Raw genomic sequence first — 19,701 nt, forward strand, 5'->3', positions numbered from 1 at the left:
GGCAGCCTCCCCAATATGCACTTCGGTCATCCCTCCCCCATATATGTTGCTGTCACATTACTAATGCTGTCTTGGCGTTAAAGTGCTTGAAAGTGGTTGGATACAGTCCTAGAACAGATAAAAAGGAGTCAGACTGGAGTTTTCAGAGCAACAGGGACACTTGCAATTCACGGCAAATTTATTCGGAGCGAATCGGACAGCTGATTAGACCGAATCAGACCCAAAACAAATTTTGGGGAATTTGCTCATCTCTAGTCACTATATTATCTCCAGTTCTGATAACTTCCAGAACCAACAATTCTTTGTCCATTAGGGGAAGCGAACATTGAAAATGTTTCTGCTACTTATGAATGAACCAAATTACAATTGCTATAAAAAAAAATCAAGAGATCACTTCAAATTAATTCAAATTATTGTTGAGTCTTGCTCGAACCTTTTGAGACATTACTTCTTATGTGTCTCTCCTTATTTTTCATTCCCCTCCAGTTCCCAGTTTATCTTTAATATTCTGTATTGCGATCAGTCAAAATACAATTCTGCACGTATCTATGTTGTGCTTCTCATCACCACCAGAGGGAGACATAGATGCATCCTGTGCTGGCAACCGGTTATATTGGCAGCTTCTCTATAGGGAGCATCAGTTGTGGTCCTGAGGACAGCAGTGGTGCTGAAGATGCAGCTGTGAGGATCTCATGCCATGCTTCTTCTCAGGACTATAGCACTCATATTTTTGTCCATGGGATGGTGGTAACAGAATTTCTCAGCTCTCCACTGGAAGTCCTAGTGTCTTTTCATGTTGCTTGCTTGGTGAAGCACCCAGGAGGACTATGAGTGCAGAGTGCTCCAGTTACACCACAGTAGAGAAGGTGCTGGTGGGTGCTTTTAGCTGTCCAAGGGCGGATAGTGAACTGGGAGCCATATATTGCTGTGGATTTAAGGACTTCAAATACTGCTGTGATGACCCCAACAGTTTTTTCCCCTATGAGCACAGTTACATGTGGTGGCTGAGGTAAGACCGCTGTCTCTTGCTCTGTAAGTATTAGTTTAAGATAAATGAACTTTAGGGCGAACTTTGTAGTCAAATATTACTTTTTTTATTTTTAATTTTTATTAATTATAGATGTAGCAGAGCTGAATTTGTCATTGAACTTTCTTTGGTGCACCATGATAACTCATTGAGTTATTATATAGCTGTAGGGTGTACCTGCAGTCTTTGATACATTGCAATATCTAATTCATGATGAGTTTTGCCAAATGGCAAACACAGCTCTGATATATGTAATATAGCTATTCTCAAGTAAACATTGGGTTAGTAGTTATGGAACAGCATGCTAAACCAGCGTAGTTCTAGAACAGACAGAATATCTTACAATGCTATGCATGATGTACTGATCATAGCACTGATAGTCACTGGTTGGTATAGATCAGTTCTCTAGATAGTCAAAGTAGCACATTATATTTTTGCGAGAACATTACCAATGAATATCATTTCAAAGTTTATATACTGATATAATCTACTCAAAACTTTGAGTCACTTTACTTATCTTGAGTTATAGCCTGTATTATAGCCCAGAGCTGCATTCATAATTCTGCTAGTCGTTATTGAAAACAGTCAACAAAACTTGTTGATGGAAACATCCTATAATGCAATGTACAGACCATACTTTCAGTATGCAAATCATAAGAGCAAGCTTTATACAGACAGTGAGCCAGAAAGAAATGCTGAGAGATTTCAGCTCTGAAGCCTCCAAAATTGTCAATTCAGCTCTGGACTATAATACAGACAGTAAATCAAGATCTGTACCAGATCAGTAATGCAATGTGTTTACAAGGTTACTCAACTTTGTAAGTAGATCATATACAAATAGTGAAAAGATACTTTAAGACACATAGTAGTATATATACTGCTACTATATATTGTAGGGGTAGTATAATTGTCACATGACCAAGAAAAGCTTTTGTTCACCATATTATTCTGTTTGCCTAAATAAAATGTGCTCCATCTGCGCCAGACTTTCATATATGAATGCACTGTATATGCACAGCTTCATGGGTGTTACCTTACATGGCTTCATTGCTATATACTGTATTAGGAGGGGCTAATGGGGGGGGGGGGGGGTTCTAAAATTTTATATGAAATTAAATGTCATAGAGTCTGTGTAGCCGTGGTCCCTGAAAACTTAGGGATCCAATTTTAAAGAGGATCTGTCACTAATTTATTAATTCCCTATCTCCTAACTGAACTAATAGGCGCTATGATGCTGGTGATAACTACACTATAAATTGTGTTTCAAAACATTTATTATTTGCAAAGTTATGAGCATTTTTTTTAAATATTATAATTTGGCTATACTTGCCAAATAGGAGGTAACCCTTTCTTTTCACTGTGGGCGGTGTAATATTTTCTGTATGATGCTGTCCAATCAGCACACAGCTTCTTCACCTTCCCTGCTCAGCAACACAGTCTTATCATATAGTATACAGCTTCCATTCCCGACTGTGTTTTCAACTGGTGATTCCTCGGGTTGTTTCAAAGCTAGAACTGCGATATGGTGCCATATGAAAGATTAGATTCTCGTCTTTCATATGCCACCAGAAGCACTGTTCTAGGTGGTCCACAGCCCGAGATATGGCTATTTGCAGTGATCTCCTCCCCTCCAGCCTCCGTCTCTCACGCTGTGTAAAGCAGCTTCATGCTGATTGGACAGGTCAGAGGCTGTGAGGAGGCTCCACCTCAGTAGAATCGCTGGTGTTGACACCCACTTGTCTAGTATAGCCTCATTTGCATATTTAGAAAAAAGTTCATAACTTTTAAAATAATAAACTTTTTGGGACACAATTCTCACTAGTATTATCAGTGTGACAGCGCCTATTCGATTTGCTAGGACATTGGGCATTAATAAACTAGTGACCGATCCTTTTTAACACTCTCCAACAAAAAGTTATAACACTCTGGGTTCTATTTAGGCTATGGCTCCATGGTGACCCATTTGACTTCAATGTTTCCCTGGGGGAAGAAAAGTTGCAAGCCAACATGTCATATTTTTTTCATTGGTCACAAAACTTTCTTGTCTCATAGGGAAGTATTGAAGTTGTGGCATCAGTCACAGTAATGGCAACATTTTACCGCTGTGTCACCATAAAGCTTTAGTTATACACACATTTATACACATCCATACAACCAATTTAATCTAGTGTATATGGAAATTTCCATATAATACAGTTATTAGATTATTCTCATCATAGTGATGGATTTGCTGTAAAAAATTATTGCGTTATTAGAAAAATAAATAAATAAAGGACAGTCCTGAGAGCTTTCCATAGCTGCAGGCTACATGCTGTGTTCTGCATGCCTTATACATAACATTATACACATTACCCTAAACGTTTCTATTCTTTACATTATTGTATTATTCAATCTCCCCATGTAATTCCTCGATGCTGTGTCTTTCAAACTCCCTATTGAATAATATTTTAGCTGCTGTGTTTACTAATAAGCTGGAGCCTGAATATGTTTAGACCGTTACCCAGCAGCAGAAGATGCACCCTGCAGGTGACAACGCTGGATCTTCGGTCTCTTGTTGAGATCAAACGTTGTCACTCATATTCAATAGAAGGGCTGGTCATGTGTTCTTATACCTGCCACCAGCACTCCTAATCGCAGCTGCAGGAGGTAGATGAAGCTGAACTGGATCATGTATTTTTTGGTGAGTTTTTTTTATTAGTCTTGTTTTTAGGGGACTGGGAAGGGGGAGTTGGAGATCAGCAGGAATGTTTTGTCTCTTTGCCAGAGTTTCTCTTTAGTAGTACGTGTTATTACTGTTTCAATACTCTTATATCTAAATTTATCTCCAAAGTTACCAGTGCTTTTTAAACTCTAACTCAACTCAAAACTTAAAGTTTTCAGGTGAGTTTGCAGAATAAGCTGTCATATGTGTGTACATGAGGAATAACACTATTTCTGGCCATTATATGACTTGTATTCTGCATTTTATAGCAGTTTTCCCTTCTGCAGGCTCTATCTCTGATTCTCAGTTGTCTCTGAGCTAGTGGGTAGGGCCTAACTGCTATCATGTCTTCTATACATTGCACACATAGAAGAGGAGAATCCTGCTCTCCTATCTATCTATCTCTATCTATCACATATATGGGAGCTGCAGCAGCATGGAGAAGATTATAGAGCAATAACAGTGTAGCTGAGAATCCAGCACTGGGGTGAGGCAGTAACACTTACCAGGAAGCTGCAGTACGTCTGTCTTTGTCTTTCTCACTTTACTCCTGCTCCCACTTCCTCCGCCATAGACTTGTATGGGCAAGCAGTGAAGAGACACAAGGAGTGGACAGCAGATTACACCTAGTGGCAGTAATTTCACACAGAATTTGCATGGATAAAACAACTCAATTTTAGCAGTAAGTAAATTACAAAGTTGATCTATATCAGGTTTACTATTAGATTGGCATAAGTTGTTTAACAAGTTGGGGTCCATTTAAGGGTATGTGCACACGGTAGCAGGCTTTTATGTCTGAAAAGACAGACTGTTTTCAGGAGAAAACAGCTGCCTCGTTTCAGACGTAAATGCTCCTCCTCGCATTTTGCGAGGCTTCTCTGACAGCCGTAAATTTTGAGCTGTGCTTCATTGAGTTCAATGAAGAACGGCTCAAATTACGTCTGAAAGAAGTGTCCTGCACTTCTTTTGACGAGGCTGTATTTTTACGCGTCGTCGTTTGACAGCTGTGAAACGACGACGCGTAAATGACAGGTTGTCTGCACAGTACGTCGGCAAACCCATTCAAATGAATGGGCAGATGTTTGCCGACGTATTGTAGCCCTATTTTCAGGCGTAAATCGAGGCATAATACGCCTCGTTTACGCCTGAAAATAGGTCGTGTGACCCAGCCTAAAAGTTCATGGCTCAGTCTCCTCCTCCCCTAAGTTATGCTCACATAGGGTTAGGAAGCTGAGATACATGCTTCATGTTGACATGGCTCTTCTAGGGTCTTGGGATTTTTTTCTTCACTGACTATTAAAATAGTGTTTTTGCAGGGTATAACATTTTTTGGACAATTGCCCTGCAGAGCAGCTGTATTGTTGAAGTGACACAACCCAGTTACCCATAGTGGCATGGAGAAGTTTTAGTTTAATGCCATTCGAGACATAAATTTAGATTTGTGAAGTTGAGCTCAATCATAATCACAGGAGTCCTAGAAGCTGAGATTTATGGTGCTCTTCTCACACCGGATAGCTACTTTAGCTGTTTCTGTGCCATGGTGGGAGCAGGCCAGTCACTTCTGCAGCCTGTTTGTACTTGCAAAAAGACTCCCAGGGATGTCCCGACTGGCAGGGAACAGATAAGTGAACCTCTCGGTGTTGGGTGAGCGCCTCCACTGAATATTGCATCTTTAACCAATGAAAATCACCAATGATCACCAATGATAACCCTGCATCCACCATGGTACCAAGCTGCTCCCTAGTGTGAGAACAGCAAAATAAATCTCAGCTTCCTGAACTCCCGTTGGAATGAGTGGACTCAACGGCACTCTGAATTTATAGGTTTTGAGTCCAGTTAAACTCAAAGGTTTATACCTTTACCGCAGCTGTACTGAATAACGCAGTCAACTACGTTTTTCAAAACAAATATCTGCAAAAAAATCGAGGTATACATGAACATGTATACACCAACAAGAGAGGACATCTCCAATTTTCCACTGCTGAACTGATAGAGTATATAACATGTTGATTATATTTATGTAAATATATACTGATGTATCAATAGAGTCTCTTTTTACTTTTTCTCTCTATTACATATTGTACCCTGAGAATCCTATTTTTTTACTTCTATGATATCATTACAATATTTCGTGTTCTGATTTAAAATTAAATCATATCCAGGGAGAGATGGATGAAACAGCACCTCCGGGAGTGAGATTATTACAGGAAGTCATGTAATAATGACTCACGCTCAGCACGCAATAACTTTTAAATAAAGATACATGGAAATTCAAGAATATCAACATTTAAATCAGTAGGGGACAAACTTTAATATATATATATATATATATATATATATATATATACATATACACTAGTCCTTCTCAATTAATTAGAATATCGTCAAAAAGTTAATTTATTTCAGTAATTCAATTCAAAAAGTGAAACTCATATATTCTATAGATTCATTACACGCAGAGGGATCTATTTCCAGCATTTTTTCTTTTAATGTTTATGATTGTGGCTAACAGTAAATGAAAACCCAAAATTTTGTATCTTAGAAAATGTTGTCCTACTGAAAAGTCTGTACAGTATATACCCTCAATACTTGGTCGGGCTCCTTTTGCATGAATTACTGCATCAATGCGGCGTGGCATGGAGGCGATCAGCCTGTGGCACTGCTGAGATGTTATCAATGCGGCGTGGCATGGAGGTGATCATCCTGTGGCACTGCTGAGGTGTTATCAATACAGCGTGGCATGGGGGCGATCAGCCTGTGGCACTGCTGAGATGTTATCAATGCGGCGTGGCATGGAGGCGATCAGCCTGTGGCACTGCTGAGGTGTTATCAATGCGGCGTGGCATGGAGGCGATCAGCCTGTGGCACTGCTGAGGTGTTATCAATGCGGCATGGCATGGAGGCGATCAGCCTGTGGCACTGCTGAGATGTTATCAATGCGGCGTGGCATGGAGGCGATCAGCCTGTCGCACTGCTGAGGTGTTATCAATGCGGCGTGGCATGTAGGTGATCAGCCTGTGGCACTGCTGAGGGGTTATGGAAGTCCAGGTTGTATGATATCGGCCTTCAGCTGGTCTGCATTGTTGGGTCTGGTGTCTCATCTTCCTCTTGACAATACCCCATAGATTCTCTATGGGGTTTAGGTCAGGGGAGTTTGCTGGCCAATAAAGCGCAGTGATACTGTGGTTATTATACCAGGTATTGGTACATTTGGCAGTGTGGGCAGGTGCCAAGTCCTGCTGGAAAATGAAATCTGCATCTCCATAAAGCTCGTCAGCAGAGGGAGGCATGAAGTGCCGGGAAATGTCCTGCTAGACGCTGCGCTGACTCTGGACTTGATATAACACAGTGGACCAACACCAGCAGATGACACGGCCCCCAAACCATCACTGACCGTGGAAACTTCACACTGGTCAACAAGCAACTTAGATTGATGCCTCTCCACTCTTCCTCCAGACTCTGGGACCGAGATTTCCAAATGAAATGCAAAACTTACATCCATCTGAAAACATGACTTTGGACACTGAGCAGCAGTGTTGGTCCACTGTGTTATATCAAGTCCAGAGTCAGCGCAGCATCTACCAGGACATTTGTGAGCACTTCATGCTTCCCTCTGCTGACGAGCTTTATGGAGATTTTGGGTTTTCATTAACTGTTAGCTATACTCATCAACATTAAAAGAAAAAATGCTGGAAATAGATCACTCTGTGTGTAATGAATCTATATAATATATGCGAATTTCACTTTTTCAATTGAATTACTGAAATAAATGAACTTTTTGTTGATATTCTAATTAATTGAGAAGGACTAGTGTATATATATATACATGTCTAAAATGTGTATTTTACATACACTTATACTGTTACATTCTGATAATCTGGTACTCACATGATCAAACATTATTGGATTGTGTGGATTATTGGATTTTTTTTTTAAACTCCTTTTATTGATTTGAGCAACACGAGAACAGCAAGGCACTAGAATACAATAATGAAAACTGACATAAGAAAAAAAAGGGTTTCAATGCATCCACAGTATATTTGAGGAATACAAAACCCCCTGAAGAATCTCCAAAGAAAAATATATACAATGCGCTTATGACATGTAGACATGCATCAAACAGTCTAACGCTGGAATCTTTCTCTTTCGTATCCACTTCTGTGTTTGGCACAAAAACTGCTTAAAAACGTCTACATAAATGGCATGTGTGAACGCAGCCTAAAGGCTAATTCAGACAGCAGATTTTGCATGGCGGGTCCTGCCGCAAAATCAGCCGCAGAACTATTCCTGCCGTCGGCAGGAAATTCCTTCCACCCATTGACATCAATAGGAGATTTGGGCGGAATCTGCCGAAGATAGAGCAGCATGCTTTTTTTCCCCGCTATCTGAAATAGTCAGCTAGTGGGAAAAAGAAGTGTCCAACTCCCATTGAAATGAATAAGAGGCGTAATTTTTTCGGCGGAATCTGCCGCAAAATTTCCTCCGTGTGAACATACCCATACAGTAAAACTGGCCTTGTTGCAAATTTACCCCATGTGTAGAAAAACACTCTTGTGTGTCTTTTTCTTTGTGAAAGGAACACTAAACATATAAAAAGGCACATAAACGTAGAAAATGCACACAAAAAATATCCCAGCAATTCCCCCTTCATCTTTTACTTCTCTTTGATTCAATTTATCTCATATTACAATTAAAACTGAGAAATAAAAATAAAGAAATCTTCTCTGTGTGTCCCAGGAGATCAGCCATGTCCTCCTTCTCTGCCTAACTGTCCTCTGTCTGGCTATAAGACAACTGGCTGCAGTAAGAGCCACCCCTCTCTGCCATGTATGCAGTAAGACAAAAAGATTGTTAAGCCTCGCCCCTAAGCTAAGCCCTGCCCCTCAGTCGTTCCCCAGCCAAAAAAGTAATAGATCAGTAGAAAACGAACTCCTGTATTCTCTGCAGTGTTTCTAGAACACTGTTTGTTTCAGTAACACGTAGAAACTCCTGCAGATTGACAAACAGAGGGAGCAAATATATCTCCTGTTTACTTTTATCATTCATTTCTAGGTTTAGTGCTCTTTTAAGGAGAGTTTCGGTTAAGTCGACCTGATTAAAAATGAAACAGGAAAGTGGGCTGCATCCAGCAATGTAGTGTTCTCCCAAATATACAGAAGCTGTTTATCTATCCTTGCTACGGATTCTAAGATCTTAAGCTGGGAATGCCCATTCTGGGGTTGAAGTGGATGTGTCAGCATAAGATGATGCTCTGGTTTAAGGGCTACATAGTATGAGGACACGTCCACTCTAATACTAGCCCACATGGCATAGCAAAATGTTGTGCTTTTTGGCTGATAGCAGCTAACAGAGAATACAGCATACTCATAGTTATGAGTCCACGCCGCAATTCCTCAATGTCTTACTGAGGCTGCAGTTAACGGTAAATCCTTATGCAGTGGACTTTTTATACTGCGGTCTTCTCTGGATACCCATGACGTGTGAATTCATGCTTTGGATGTTTTTATATGAGTAGTTTTTGTCACATTTTTGCTGTGACAAAAACCAAAAAAAAAGTGACATAAATGGAAAATACTCCCAAATACTACGGTTTTCAGGGTCCTTCTACTGGAAGTGGATCTCCAGGCCTTCCCCTTAGGCTATGTTCACGTTTGCGTCATGGCTTCTATTTATAACGGAAGCCACAATGCAGTGCTGGATCCATTGCACAACAGATACCAGCAGCGCCCGATGGAGTCCACTGACTTATAATGGGGTCCTTCTGGTCCAAAAATCTGCAAATAACACAGGTGCAGATTTTTAGGCCAATTCACTTGCATCATTTTTATGCCAGCCTTATTCAGTATAGCAATTACCTGATCATCAGATTTTTCATCAGTGCACTGACCTCGTGGTGAGATTGTGCTAGGCTTGTATTTATACACAGCAGCCAGACTGCAGTGTAAAGCATGGTAGGGAGACAGGGCAGCAGCCTAACCCACTGATGAGCCAGGAGATATGATTCAGACATCTTTTGTAGCTTAGACTACCATGACTAAGCTGCAATCAATGATCAAATCTTACAACCCCTCTCTTCAAGTCATACTAACACGGGTCAGTGAAGCTGAAATTTCTACTGTTTGCAGGGTCCTGGCGCTAGACGATTGATTTAAGGATGATCACTAGGCTTATTTGGCTCAGCAAATCCGCACAAAGCCGCATCTAAATACCTTCAGCAAATTTGCACCAAATAGTGCGGATTAGCCGCTGTGGATCGGCTAAAATAAAACAAATATGCATACTCACCTTTCCAATCTTCTGCCGTTCCCTGGTATTACTAGGCCGGCTGCCCCCGCTAGTGTCTATATCCTGGCCTCCAACGTTGACGTGTCGACACCTGTGACCGCTGCAGCCTGAGATTCTACATGACGCCATTCCTGGAGGCCAGAATACAGAGACCGGCTTGGAACCATGTCAGCGTTACCAGGAGAGCAGCAGAAGATTGGATGAGTATAGCAGTTTTTATTTTATTTTATACTGCTGCTTTAATTTTAGAATTGTCCGCACCTGAGGATTTTGTTCCGGATCTGCAGCTTATTGACAGCAAACTCCACAGAAATTGGGTTTGTTGTGGATTTTAAATTCCTGATTGAGCTTACTGGGGTAAATCTGCGATAAATCCGTGCCAAATCCGTATCAGAAATTCACTTTCTCCTGAAGTACTGTTTGCTATCGCCAATGTCATGTAGATGTAGTTTTACCGTTTTATGCAAAATCTAAACAGAAAAGATTATTTTAGTTGGGAGAATTAGTTCCATCCACCTGTAAAAAAGCCTGCCATATAGGTACAGCGCACCACCCATATATGATGTCCGTCCTTCTATCTGACACGTAGAACCTTCAGGCAGGACTGACCATTAAGGCAGCAATAGTTCATGACCTAAGTTCTGGTGGACATTGAAGACTATCCAGATGTTCTTATGGTACATGGATAATTCCAGGTATCTGGGACTGTCCATCTTTTCTTAAGATACTTGGAAGTTTGGGTACATTTCATACTAGATAAACCATTACACATTCCCTCCTGCACAGACTTGGCACGATGTAGAGACAACCACGTGAGGAGCCACGTTCAACATCTCTGGTCACATGTTCGGTAGTAAGGTTCACTTTAGACACTTGTTGTATTCTTTGTCAGTAGAAAGTCTTTCGCAGAAAGATTATAATTTCCACAATGCCATTCTATCTGAACATGCGTTTATACCCATTAACAATGAAACTTAAGGTCATAGGAAGCCATTTACCACCCCAAAGCTAAGCAGCCTTGGAAATCACTCTTAACCACAGGATATAGTGGGTCCTAGAGTGCAGGCTAGAATGCTCTGTCAATATCTGGTCTGATACGCCTGGTTTCCAACAGAGACTGAGATTGGTAAAAATGTGCATTGATTGGCACCAGGTACAGAATATTGTTTAGTTCGTGTTAAATTTTTTTTTCTTGGTATAGATCATCCACAAGACAATAAGAGGACCTGTAAGCTCTCCTCTCCTGTTTTAGTAAATACTTGTATTGTCTATAAAATAACAATGCTGGAACATCTCCTAGAACTCTGCACTCCTGTATGAATAAATTAACAACGACCCTTTGTCACTGGTTGGACAGTCTCAGACCTTGTAAGGAGATGCCCCTTTGACAAGGGGAATGGTAACATCCAGTTGTCATTTTATTCTTACATTTCTAGGAGGATTAACAGAGGAACCGCACAACGCAGAGTTCTAAGAAAAGGTGTGCCAGCATTGATATGTTATAGGGAATACAAGTATTTACTAAGACATGACAGTAGAGGTGACAGGTCCTCTTTAAGGCAGTGTCAGACTTTCACCCTGACAAGTGCAGCAGTTTTTGAACACGTTCCAGCCAGTAAAAATTGATGTAGCGGCGATTCACAGTATTGCAGACTTCTCCCATTCACTTCAATGGGAGAAAAGTCTGTAATACCTGTGAATCGCCGCTAAGTGTGTGTCGAAGATTCAGTGAGTGAAGTAGAAATGAAGGGGAAGCAGCGCTCGTACGAGCGCTGCACCCCCTTCAAAACAGCTGATCGGAGGGGGGTCTGATCCCCTACCCGGACCCCTACCCATCAGCTATTGATGGCCTACCCTGAGGACAGCATATCAAATTTTACTGGCTGAAAAACCTCTTTAAAGTTTGTATCTTTTTATTTTTGTTTTTTTAAACTGGTTTGATAGCGGGTAATTTGGATTATTTTGGTTCTTTGAAGATCTAGTACAAAGGAACTTTTGTGCTAATCTTATCACTGTGCTATCACCTTTGCCATCAAAGACATCTGAAGATTTTGCTGTAAGAAATCAATTTGAATTAGATTCATGGTTGTCGCTTGGTTCTTCACAAAACATCAGGTTCCAGAAAACTCAGATTAACTTCCCAAAGTCTCTTCCAAACATTTTTGTAATATTTAAAAACCACCTGTTTCCGATAAAATGTATAAGCAGGCAGGTCTTACAGCTGTAAATCTGCCTTATATTTCATCAACCTTCCATACCGTGATGTTTTGTCATGGCCACTGATCCTCCTGTGTTCCCCTTGCTGCATGCTGTGTAATCTTTTCAGACTGGCCTCTCTTCCTACTTAGTTACCATATGCAATGTGAATTTTTGCCCCCTTTGATGTGTGAATCTAATGGTTAAACTTTTTGTAAGGATAGCTCATGGTAAATACGGCCTCAGGACGCAGATACAGTTGAATTAAATGCTGGAGCAAAGAGCGGACGGCTCCTTGCTCCAGCATTCACTATACAGTGAGCCGTGAGCGTCTCGGCGCAGACAGGAGCGATGTAGTGACATCATCGCACCTGTCTGCGCTGAGACACTCATAGCACAGGCTAAAGAAGGAAAAGGATCTCCTCCACTCATTGTGGGAACGGGGATAGGTAAGTATTTATTTGATTATTTTCCTATTAGGCGCCATGGGGGAATTATACTGGGTATGGGGGTCGATATGGGCCAATATACTGTATGGAGGGCAGCTGTAGGGGCATTATACTGTGTGAGGGCAGCTATGAGGGTATTATACTGTGTGGAGGTAGCTATGGGGGCATTATACTGTGTGGGGGATGCTATGGGGGCATTATACTGTGTGGGGGAAGCTATAGGGGCATTATGCTGTGTGGGGGCATCTATGATGGTATTATACTTTGTGGGGGCATTATACTGTGTGAGGGCAGCTATGGGGGCATTATACTGTGTGTGGGCAGCAGTGGGGGCATTATACTGTGTGGGGTCAGCTATGGAGCATTATACCGTGCGGGGCAGCTATGGTGACATTATACTGTGTGGAGGATTATAATGTGTGGGGGCAGCTATGGGGCATTATACTGTGTGTCGGCGGCTATGGGGGCATTATACTGTGTGGGGGCATTATACTGTGTGGGGGCAACTATGGTGGCATTATACTGTGTTGGGGCAGCTATAAGGACATTATACTATGTGGGTCAGCTATGGTGGCATTATACTGTGTGGGGGCATTATACTATGGGGGAAACTATGGGGGCATTATACTGTGTGGGGACAGCTATGGGGGCATTATATTGTGTGGTGGCAGCAAAGGGGGCATTATACTATAAGGGGGCAGCTATGTGGGCATTATACTTTGAGGTGGAAGCTATGGGGGCATTATACTGAGTGGGGGCAGCTATGGGGCATATTACTGTGTGGTGGCAGCTATGGGGGCATTATACTGTGTGGGGGCTTTATACTGTGTGGGTCAGCTATGGGGCGTTATAATATGTGGGGCAGCTATAGAGGCATTATACTGTGTGGGGACAGTTATGGGGGAATTTACTATCTGGGGCAGCTATGGGGGCATTATCCTATGTGGGGACAGCTATAGGGGCATTATATTGTGTAGGCAGGCACTACAGGGGCATTATACTATGTAGGGAGGCACTAAAGGGCATTATACTGTGTGGGGGCACCTATAGGGGCATTATACTGTGTGGGGGCAGCTTTAAGGGCATTATACTGTGTTAGGGCCACTAAGGGGCCATTATACTGTGTGGGGGCCTACTGGGTTGGGGTCCTCTGAGATGTTTCACCCCCCTGTGCTTAACCCCTAGCTATGCCTCTGATGGCCGCTGATGGACGGGTCAGGTCACATGACCCACCATCAGTAGCCATAGTCGGGCCTCAGTGACGCACATCAGCAGGATACCCTGAGCCCGCCCTCTCCTTGGCCTGCACAATTATCACTGTTTTCAATGTTACAGGGACTTATTTTTCTAATGGAGCTAAGTAACGGCATCTAGCTACGAATGATGTTGACATACATCAGACAAAATGGGGCTAAGTACGGTGGTGGGGGGTCCCAAACAAAAGTCTCATCCAAAAGTGGGTGCTGGCCCCAAAGTTTAGAACCACTACACTAGAGGAAACTCTCTGGATATGGATGTATTCACTGCAAAGGAAGCTGTATACATCTGTATGCAATGAGCTCCCCCTAGTGGTGGGAAGCAGCTGAAGAAGTCCAATGCTGGGCCCCCTCTTACCACAGGCACCATAGTAGTCGCATGGTCTACCTCTATATTGGTATACCACTAATGATATATTTGCATAGACTGCAGCCGGGAGAACAGGACGATCAGCGGCTGTCAATAGCAGTTACACTGTATGTAGGATAATTTGTTTATAGTAGGTTGTTCATAGACTTAAAAGGGTTCTCCGCTTTGAACAATCCCTACTTGTTTAAGTCCCTTAATCTATTGGGAAACCTGGCAGTAGGTGTGTAATTTCCCTGCATCGCCACCACAGGAGAAATCAAGCATTACACAGTGTCCATTCCAAAAAAAATTATTGCCCGTGTCATACAGGACAGGTCCTCCAGAGTGATAGACGCACTTTGTAACTACTCTTCACTCTAGCCAAGAAATGAGGATCCTAAACATGGGACCCCCTTTATTAACACAGAATTCCCTATAAAGATATATGAATATGGGTTTTCTAAAGTGGACAACCCCTTTAACAATTTTTTGTATGATACAGATAGATATGTTATATGTTCATAAAAAATTATTGTTATGTCTGTTCAACCCAAAGAATTAAAGAGGCTCTGTCACCAGATTTTGCAACCCCTATCTTCTATTGCAGCAGATAGGCGCTGCAATGTAGATTACAGTAACGTTTTTATTTTAAAAAAACGAGCATTTTTGGCCAAGTTATGACCATTTTTGTAGTTATGCAAATGAGGCTTGCAAAAGTCCAAGTGGGTGTGTTTAAAAGTAAAAGTCCAAGTGGGTGTGTATTATGTGCGTACATCGGGGCGTTTTTAATACTTTCACTAGCTGGGCGCTCTGATGAGAAGTAACATCCTCTTCTCTTCAGAACGCCCAGCTTGTGACAGTGCAGATCTGTGACGTCACTCACAGGTCCTGCATCGTGACGGCCACATCGGCACCAGAGGCTACAGTTGATTCTGCAGCAGCATCAGCGTTTGCAGGTACTTTTAAACACACCCACTTGGACTTTTGCAAGCCTCATTTGCATAATTACAAAAATGGTCATAACTTGGCCAAAAATGCTCGTTTTTTAAAAATAAAAACGTTACTGTAATCTACATTGCAGCGCCGATCTGCTGCAATAGCAGATAGGGGTTGCAAAATCTGGTGACAGAGCCTCTTTAAAGCCGCAATGCCTGAGATCATCGCTCAGGGATGGGGACCCCATTCAAAGTATTGATAATGGGGGGCAGTGTTTAGACCCCCACACAAAGAGAATTTGACATATTCAGGGAATATGCTATAAATGTAATTAGTCGGAAAAAGGTTCCGCGATGCCTTTCAACATGCAGCATATTCGTGAAAATATACACTTCTTAACCTTGTAACTTGAACTCAAGTAAAGCCTATATGACAGTATGGCCTCATAGTCTTGAGAAAACGGCTCCGTATAACTCTCTTGGTATTTGGGCTAAAAAAAAAGGAGCTTTAAATTGGTCTCATTCAAACTGGACGGCGCCCAATTAGCTGGTATAAAAAAAATTCTTATTGCAATATCTCTCCTTAATGTGATAGCACATTGTTATATTGCAGTATTTTTGTTAGGCTGGATTCATACGAGCTTAGCGTTTTTGTGCACGCAAAAATGCTGCGTTTTGCTTGCGCAAAAGCCACTTAACAGCTCCGTGTGTCAGCAGCATATGATGTGCGGCTGCGTGCTTTTCGCGCAGCCGCCATCATTATGACACTCCATTTGGATGTTTGTTTTCATTCATCCTTTTGACAGCTGTTGCGCGAATCACGCTGTTCGCACGGAAGTGCTTCCTTGCGACATGCGTGGTATTCACGCACCCATTGACTTCAATGGGTGCGTGATTCGCGCAAAACGCCCAAAGAACGGACATGTCGTGACTTTTTTTCAGCGGACTCACGCTGAGTAAAAATCACGGACATGTCTGCACGGCCCCATAGACTAATATAGGTCCGTGCAACGCGCGTGCAAATCACGCGCATTGCACGGACGTTATTCCCGTTCGTCTGAATAAAGCCTTAGTCTGTATATGCAAAGAGGGGATTCAACTTTTGCATTAAAAAAAATTCCCTTTTTTTTTTTTTTAAATACCGTCATTTTTTGTGTGCTTTCAGCTCCCTTAGATCCTATTGTAACAGTGGGCAAAAAATCAGAACAATAATTTTACCTAAGTGGAAACTGTCAGCACGCTGTAAAACACAGGGTCACTCACCTGCAAGAAATGATTGAAGGTATATTCACAAATGCCAAATTTGTTGCAGAAATTTCTGCGACTATTCCACACATCTGAATACATACATTCAAATGCACGGAACAGATTTTCAGAGATTTCTGCACACTTCAGAGTGAGAGGAGACAGGTTTATTTGACTGATCAGTACCCTCTACATGTCTTGTCTCTTTTCGCTATGATATTCTGGTACCTGTAGTGCAGAGAGGTAAGCAATAAGCAAATCCAACTATATTGCAGTATTGTTTTTGTCTGTATATGTGTTAAACGGAGGCTTCAACTTGTATACAAACTTATTTTCTGCTATCAGCCCCCTTGGGTCCTGTTCGAGCACTGGGCTAAAAGCAGAAAAATCCTTCTACCCGTGGAAACTGTCAGCAAGAAGTGTAGCACTGCTGGGGCTCTGTTCAGCTGTTTCTAATGATAATACAATATCACAGAGGAGCTATCTAATTAAATCTCGTGAAATGCCACAATGGTGGAACTTCACTTTTAGTGAAAAATTAATGACGCATGTATTAGTTTAGCCGATTTTTTTGTACTGATTTCTTTCAATTGAATATTAAAGTGTTACTGGACATGTGTGTCTTTGTAAAGGGATTCAGTATGTGCTCTTGTTTCTGCAGCGTGGGGGCACTGGTGGGCTTATCCATAGCAGCGGTGGTCCTGTTGGCCTTTATCATCACCGTTTGTGTCCTCTGCTATCTGTTCATCAGTAACAAGCCGCACAACAAGCTGGACACTGGGCTGAGTCTACAGACGGCAGGTGAGATGAGAGTTGTTCTATCTCTGGGCTTTGAGCCATCTATGCATATCCTTCATGGTAGAGAGAGTACAGAGCCGATCAGTGTTTACACCGTACAGCTTGTACCGCTTCTCTGAGCTTTATATAAAATGGACAGAATCCTGAAAACTGACAGTAGGTTCACAAATAGATATTTAACAAGGCAATGATAACAGGTTTTTAGCAGATATAGAAGACCAGAGCTAGCTAGAAATTACATGACGGCACAGATATTAAAGGGCCATTAAACCTAAAGTCGGCATTTTCTACAATTAGGAAGAGCTCCTAATATTGTTCACACATTTCCGATTTGGAGACATGTGATGTAAAGTATTGATCTAGGGTCAGGGATTGTCTAGACTTCGAGTCATCCCATTGGACAACACTCGATCTGGCCTCCCCTTAGCTTGAAATAATGACAGATAACAGGGAATAATAGATTGTATCCATCTTTTAATTTTAACTAATCAAATGTAAGTCTGTAGAAGAGAAATAATGCATCTATTACAGTTTTTTTTTTAATGTTGTAGCCTTTTTATCTTCATTATTATAAACTTTCCCGGGGGTGGCCATATTGGAGACACATACTGCCTTAATGTATTGTCTGTATAGACTGCAGCAGGTGTGTGCTTAAAGGCAATTGCAATGAATGGAAGTAAATGGTCAGAAAAGTATCCATAGACTAATACAGTCTTGAGGAAATAATGGATTACGGAGGAGCTGCATAAATGTAATATTTGTGTGGATAGTGTATACAGTCGCTATCCTGTCTTATCTAGGCCTTCAGCAATACAATAAATTGGTCATCTGTCATTACCCTGTAATGATATGAGATGACTCTGCGGACCCTCTCCCAGTCTACACAGTAAAGCTGAAAAACCATGAGCTACAGGAAATGTCATCCTATTGTGAGTGCACCAGTGGCTATTGTGAAAACTGGTATATTTCAGGATTTTATTTTATTATGGATAGTCACATAAAAAAAGTTTTTAGTAAAAACCTAATTGAAAGAATATGTAATTTTATGATTAGAAATTCCCATTAAAATATGAAATACATCAGCAGAGTCTTATATGCTGAACATAATACAACAATGGTAGATACCGCAAAATCCATATCAAGAGAGCAAAGATGGAGCCGTGTATTCAGACCATGGTAGAGCAGAAAATTACATCCTGATAAATAAGTCATAGCCATAGTCTGAACCATCACAGAGGAGACTCAGAGCCGTGTACCAACTGTGATGCCAAAACCACTGTAACAACCGCGTTATCAAGAGTGAACAGTAACATCTTGTCACCGATCTGAATCGTAACAGAATAAATGGCAAGCTATTTGTGCAGATAATGACAGAGTGTTGGCACAGTCAAGTATCCAAGTCCAGATAGATACTACAAATGAATGAATTTGGTGGCATTTCTCATACACTATTGACTATTTATCTATAGATCCTAACTATTTTCCAACTTTATTCTCATGTTTTAGAGATCTATTTCCAGGTAACTCATTAACCACAACTAGAGCAGAGGCGCCTCAATGGAAGGTGGTGAGTCTAGGGTCAGGACTCTTTTACACGGCAATATTAGGTCAGTATGTTGCATCAGTATTTGTAAGCCAAAACCAGGAATGGAAATCTGCACAGAGAAAAAGTGTAATGGGAAGATTTGCAGCTTTTCCATGTTTTGTAACCGCAGTTTTTACTGACAAATGCTAAAGCAAAATACTGAGCACAATGCTGCCATGTAAATATAGCCTTAGGCTTAGTCCTCAATCTGCCACCCATCTGTCCAATGTTTTGGTAGGTGGACCAGGGGGAAGTAAGGTATTATAGATGCTATTATGGAGTTTGTCAATCTACAAAGTATGGATTACCAAAGCATAATCACACTTGGCCCTGCTGAAGACAGTTCGCTAAAGTGCATTCAACACACAGTACTTGAACTCATCTAGCCATGATTTTGGATCCAATAGTGGAGATCTGTGATTGAGTTGTGATGGTGTGGACATTAGATTTCCTATACCATTTATACAAGGTAATTATTAGCAACGAGCGTTATATTAACACTCGTCTGCCCGATAATCGTCCTGTGTAAAACCCCCTTAAGGGAAAGAGATCAACCAGGGATAGTCCCTCTCTCTTCAAGGGGCCCATAAAAGCTGCATGTTCTACTTTTATGATATGTACACACTTGAACTGGCAGCCAAGAATATTTGAAGGTATGCCCAATACATTTTTTTGTGATCATCACCATAGACATGCAGATTATCTACATCTTGATGCCTTTGACTAGCAATAGAAATCTCTCACATTGTTTGTTCTCACAGATTTTGGGAGCTGAATATAATAAACCTATTATGTAGCGTCTCGGGCACTTTATCTTGCTTCGGACACTAACCTGCTGACTCTATAATAAACCTAGATAACATAAGTACATTATT

The 19,701-nt window shown here is 41.4% G+C and overlaps 1 protein-coding gene and 1 long non-coding RNA gene across 2 annotated transcripts in view; one reads left to right on the forward strand and one right to left on the reverse strand.

The window, feature by feature from the left end:
* Positions 1-339: 339 nt before the first annotated feature.
* LOC142657088 (uncharacterized) lies at positions 340-7,700 on the reverse strand. Its single transcript, XR_012849804.1, has 3 exons — positions 7,617-7,700; positions 4,235-4,354; positions 340-1,030 (listed from the first exon to the last, which is right to left on the reverse strand). It is a non-coding gene; the product is annotated as an uncharacterized LOC142657088 (long non-coding RNA).
* Positions 621-19,701, forward strand: part of SHISAL2A (shisa like 2A) — a 56,901-nt gene continuing 37,820 nt past the window's right edge. Inside the window, exons 1-2 of the mRNA XM_075832136.1 lie at positions 621-1,009; positions 17,105-17,244. Of these exons, the coding sequence (XP_075688251.1) occupies positions 828-1,009; positions 17,105-17,244 (322 nt within the window). The 5' untranslated portion in view covers positions 621-827. The remainder of the gene's footprint in view (positions 1,010-17,104; positions 17,245-19,701) is intronic.

This window comes from Rhinoderma darwinii, chromosome 7 (assembly GCF_050947455.1).
Source record: "Rhinoderma darwinii isolate aRhiDar2 chromosome 7, aRhiDar2.hap1, whole genome shotgun sequence".
In the NCBI taxonomy this organism is placed as follows: domain Eukaryota; kingdom Metazoa; phylum Chordata; class Amphibia; order Anura; family Rhinodermatidae; genus Rhinoderma; species Rhinoderma darwinii.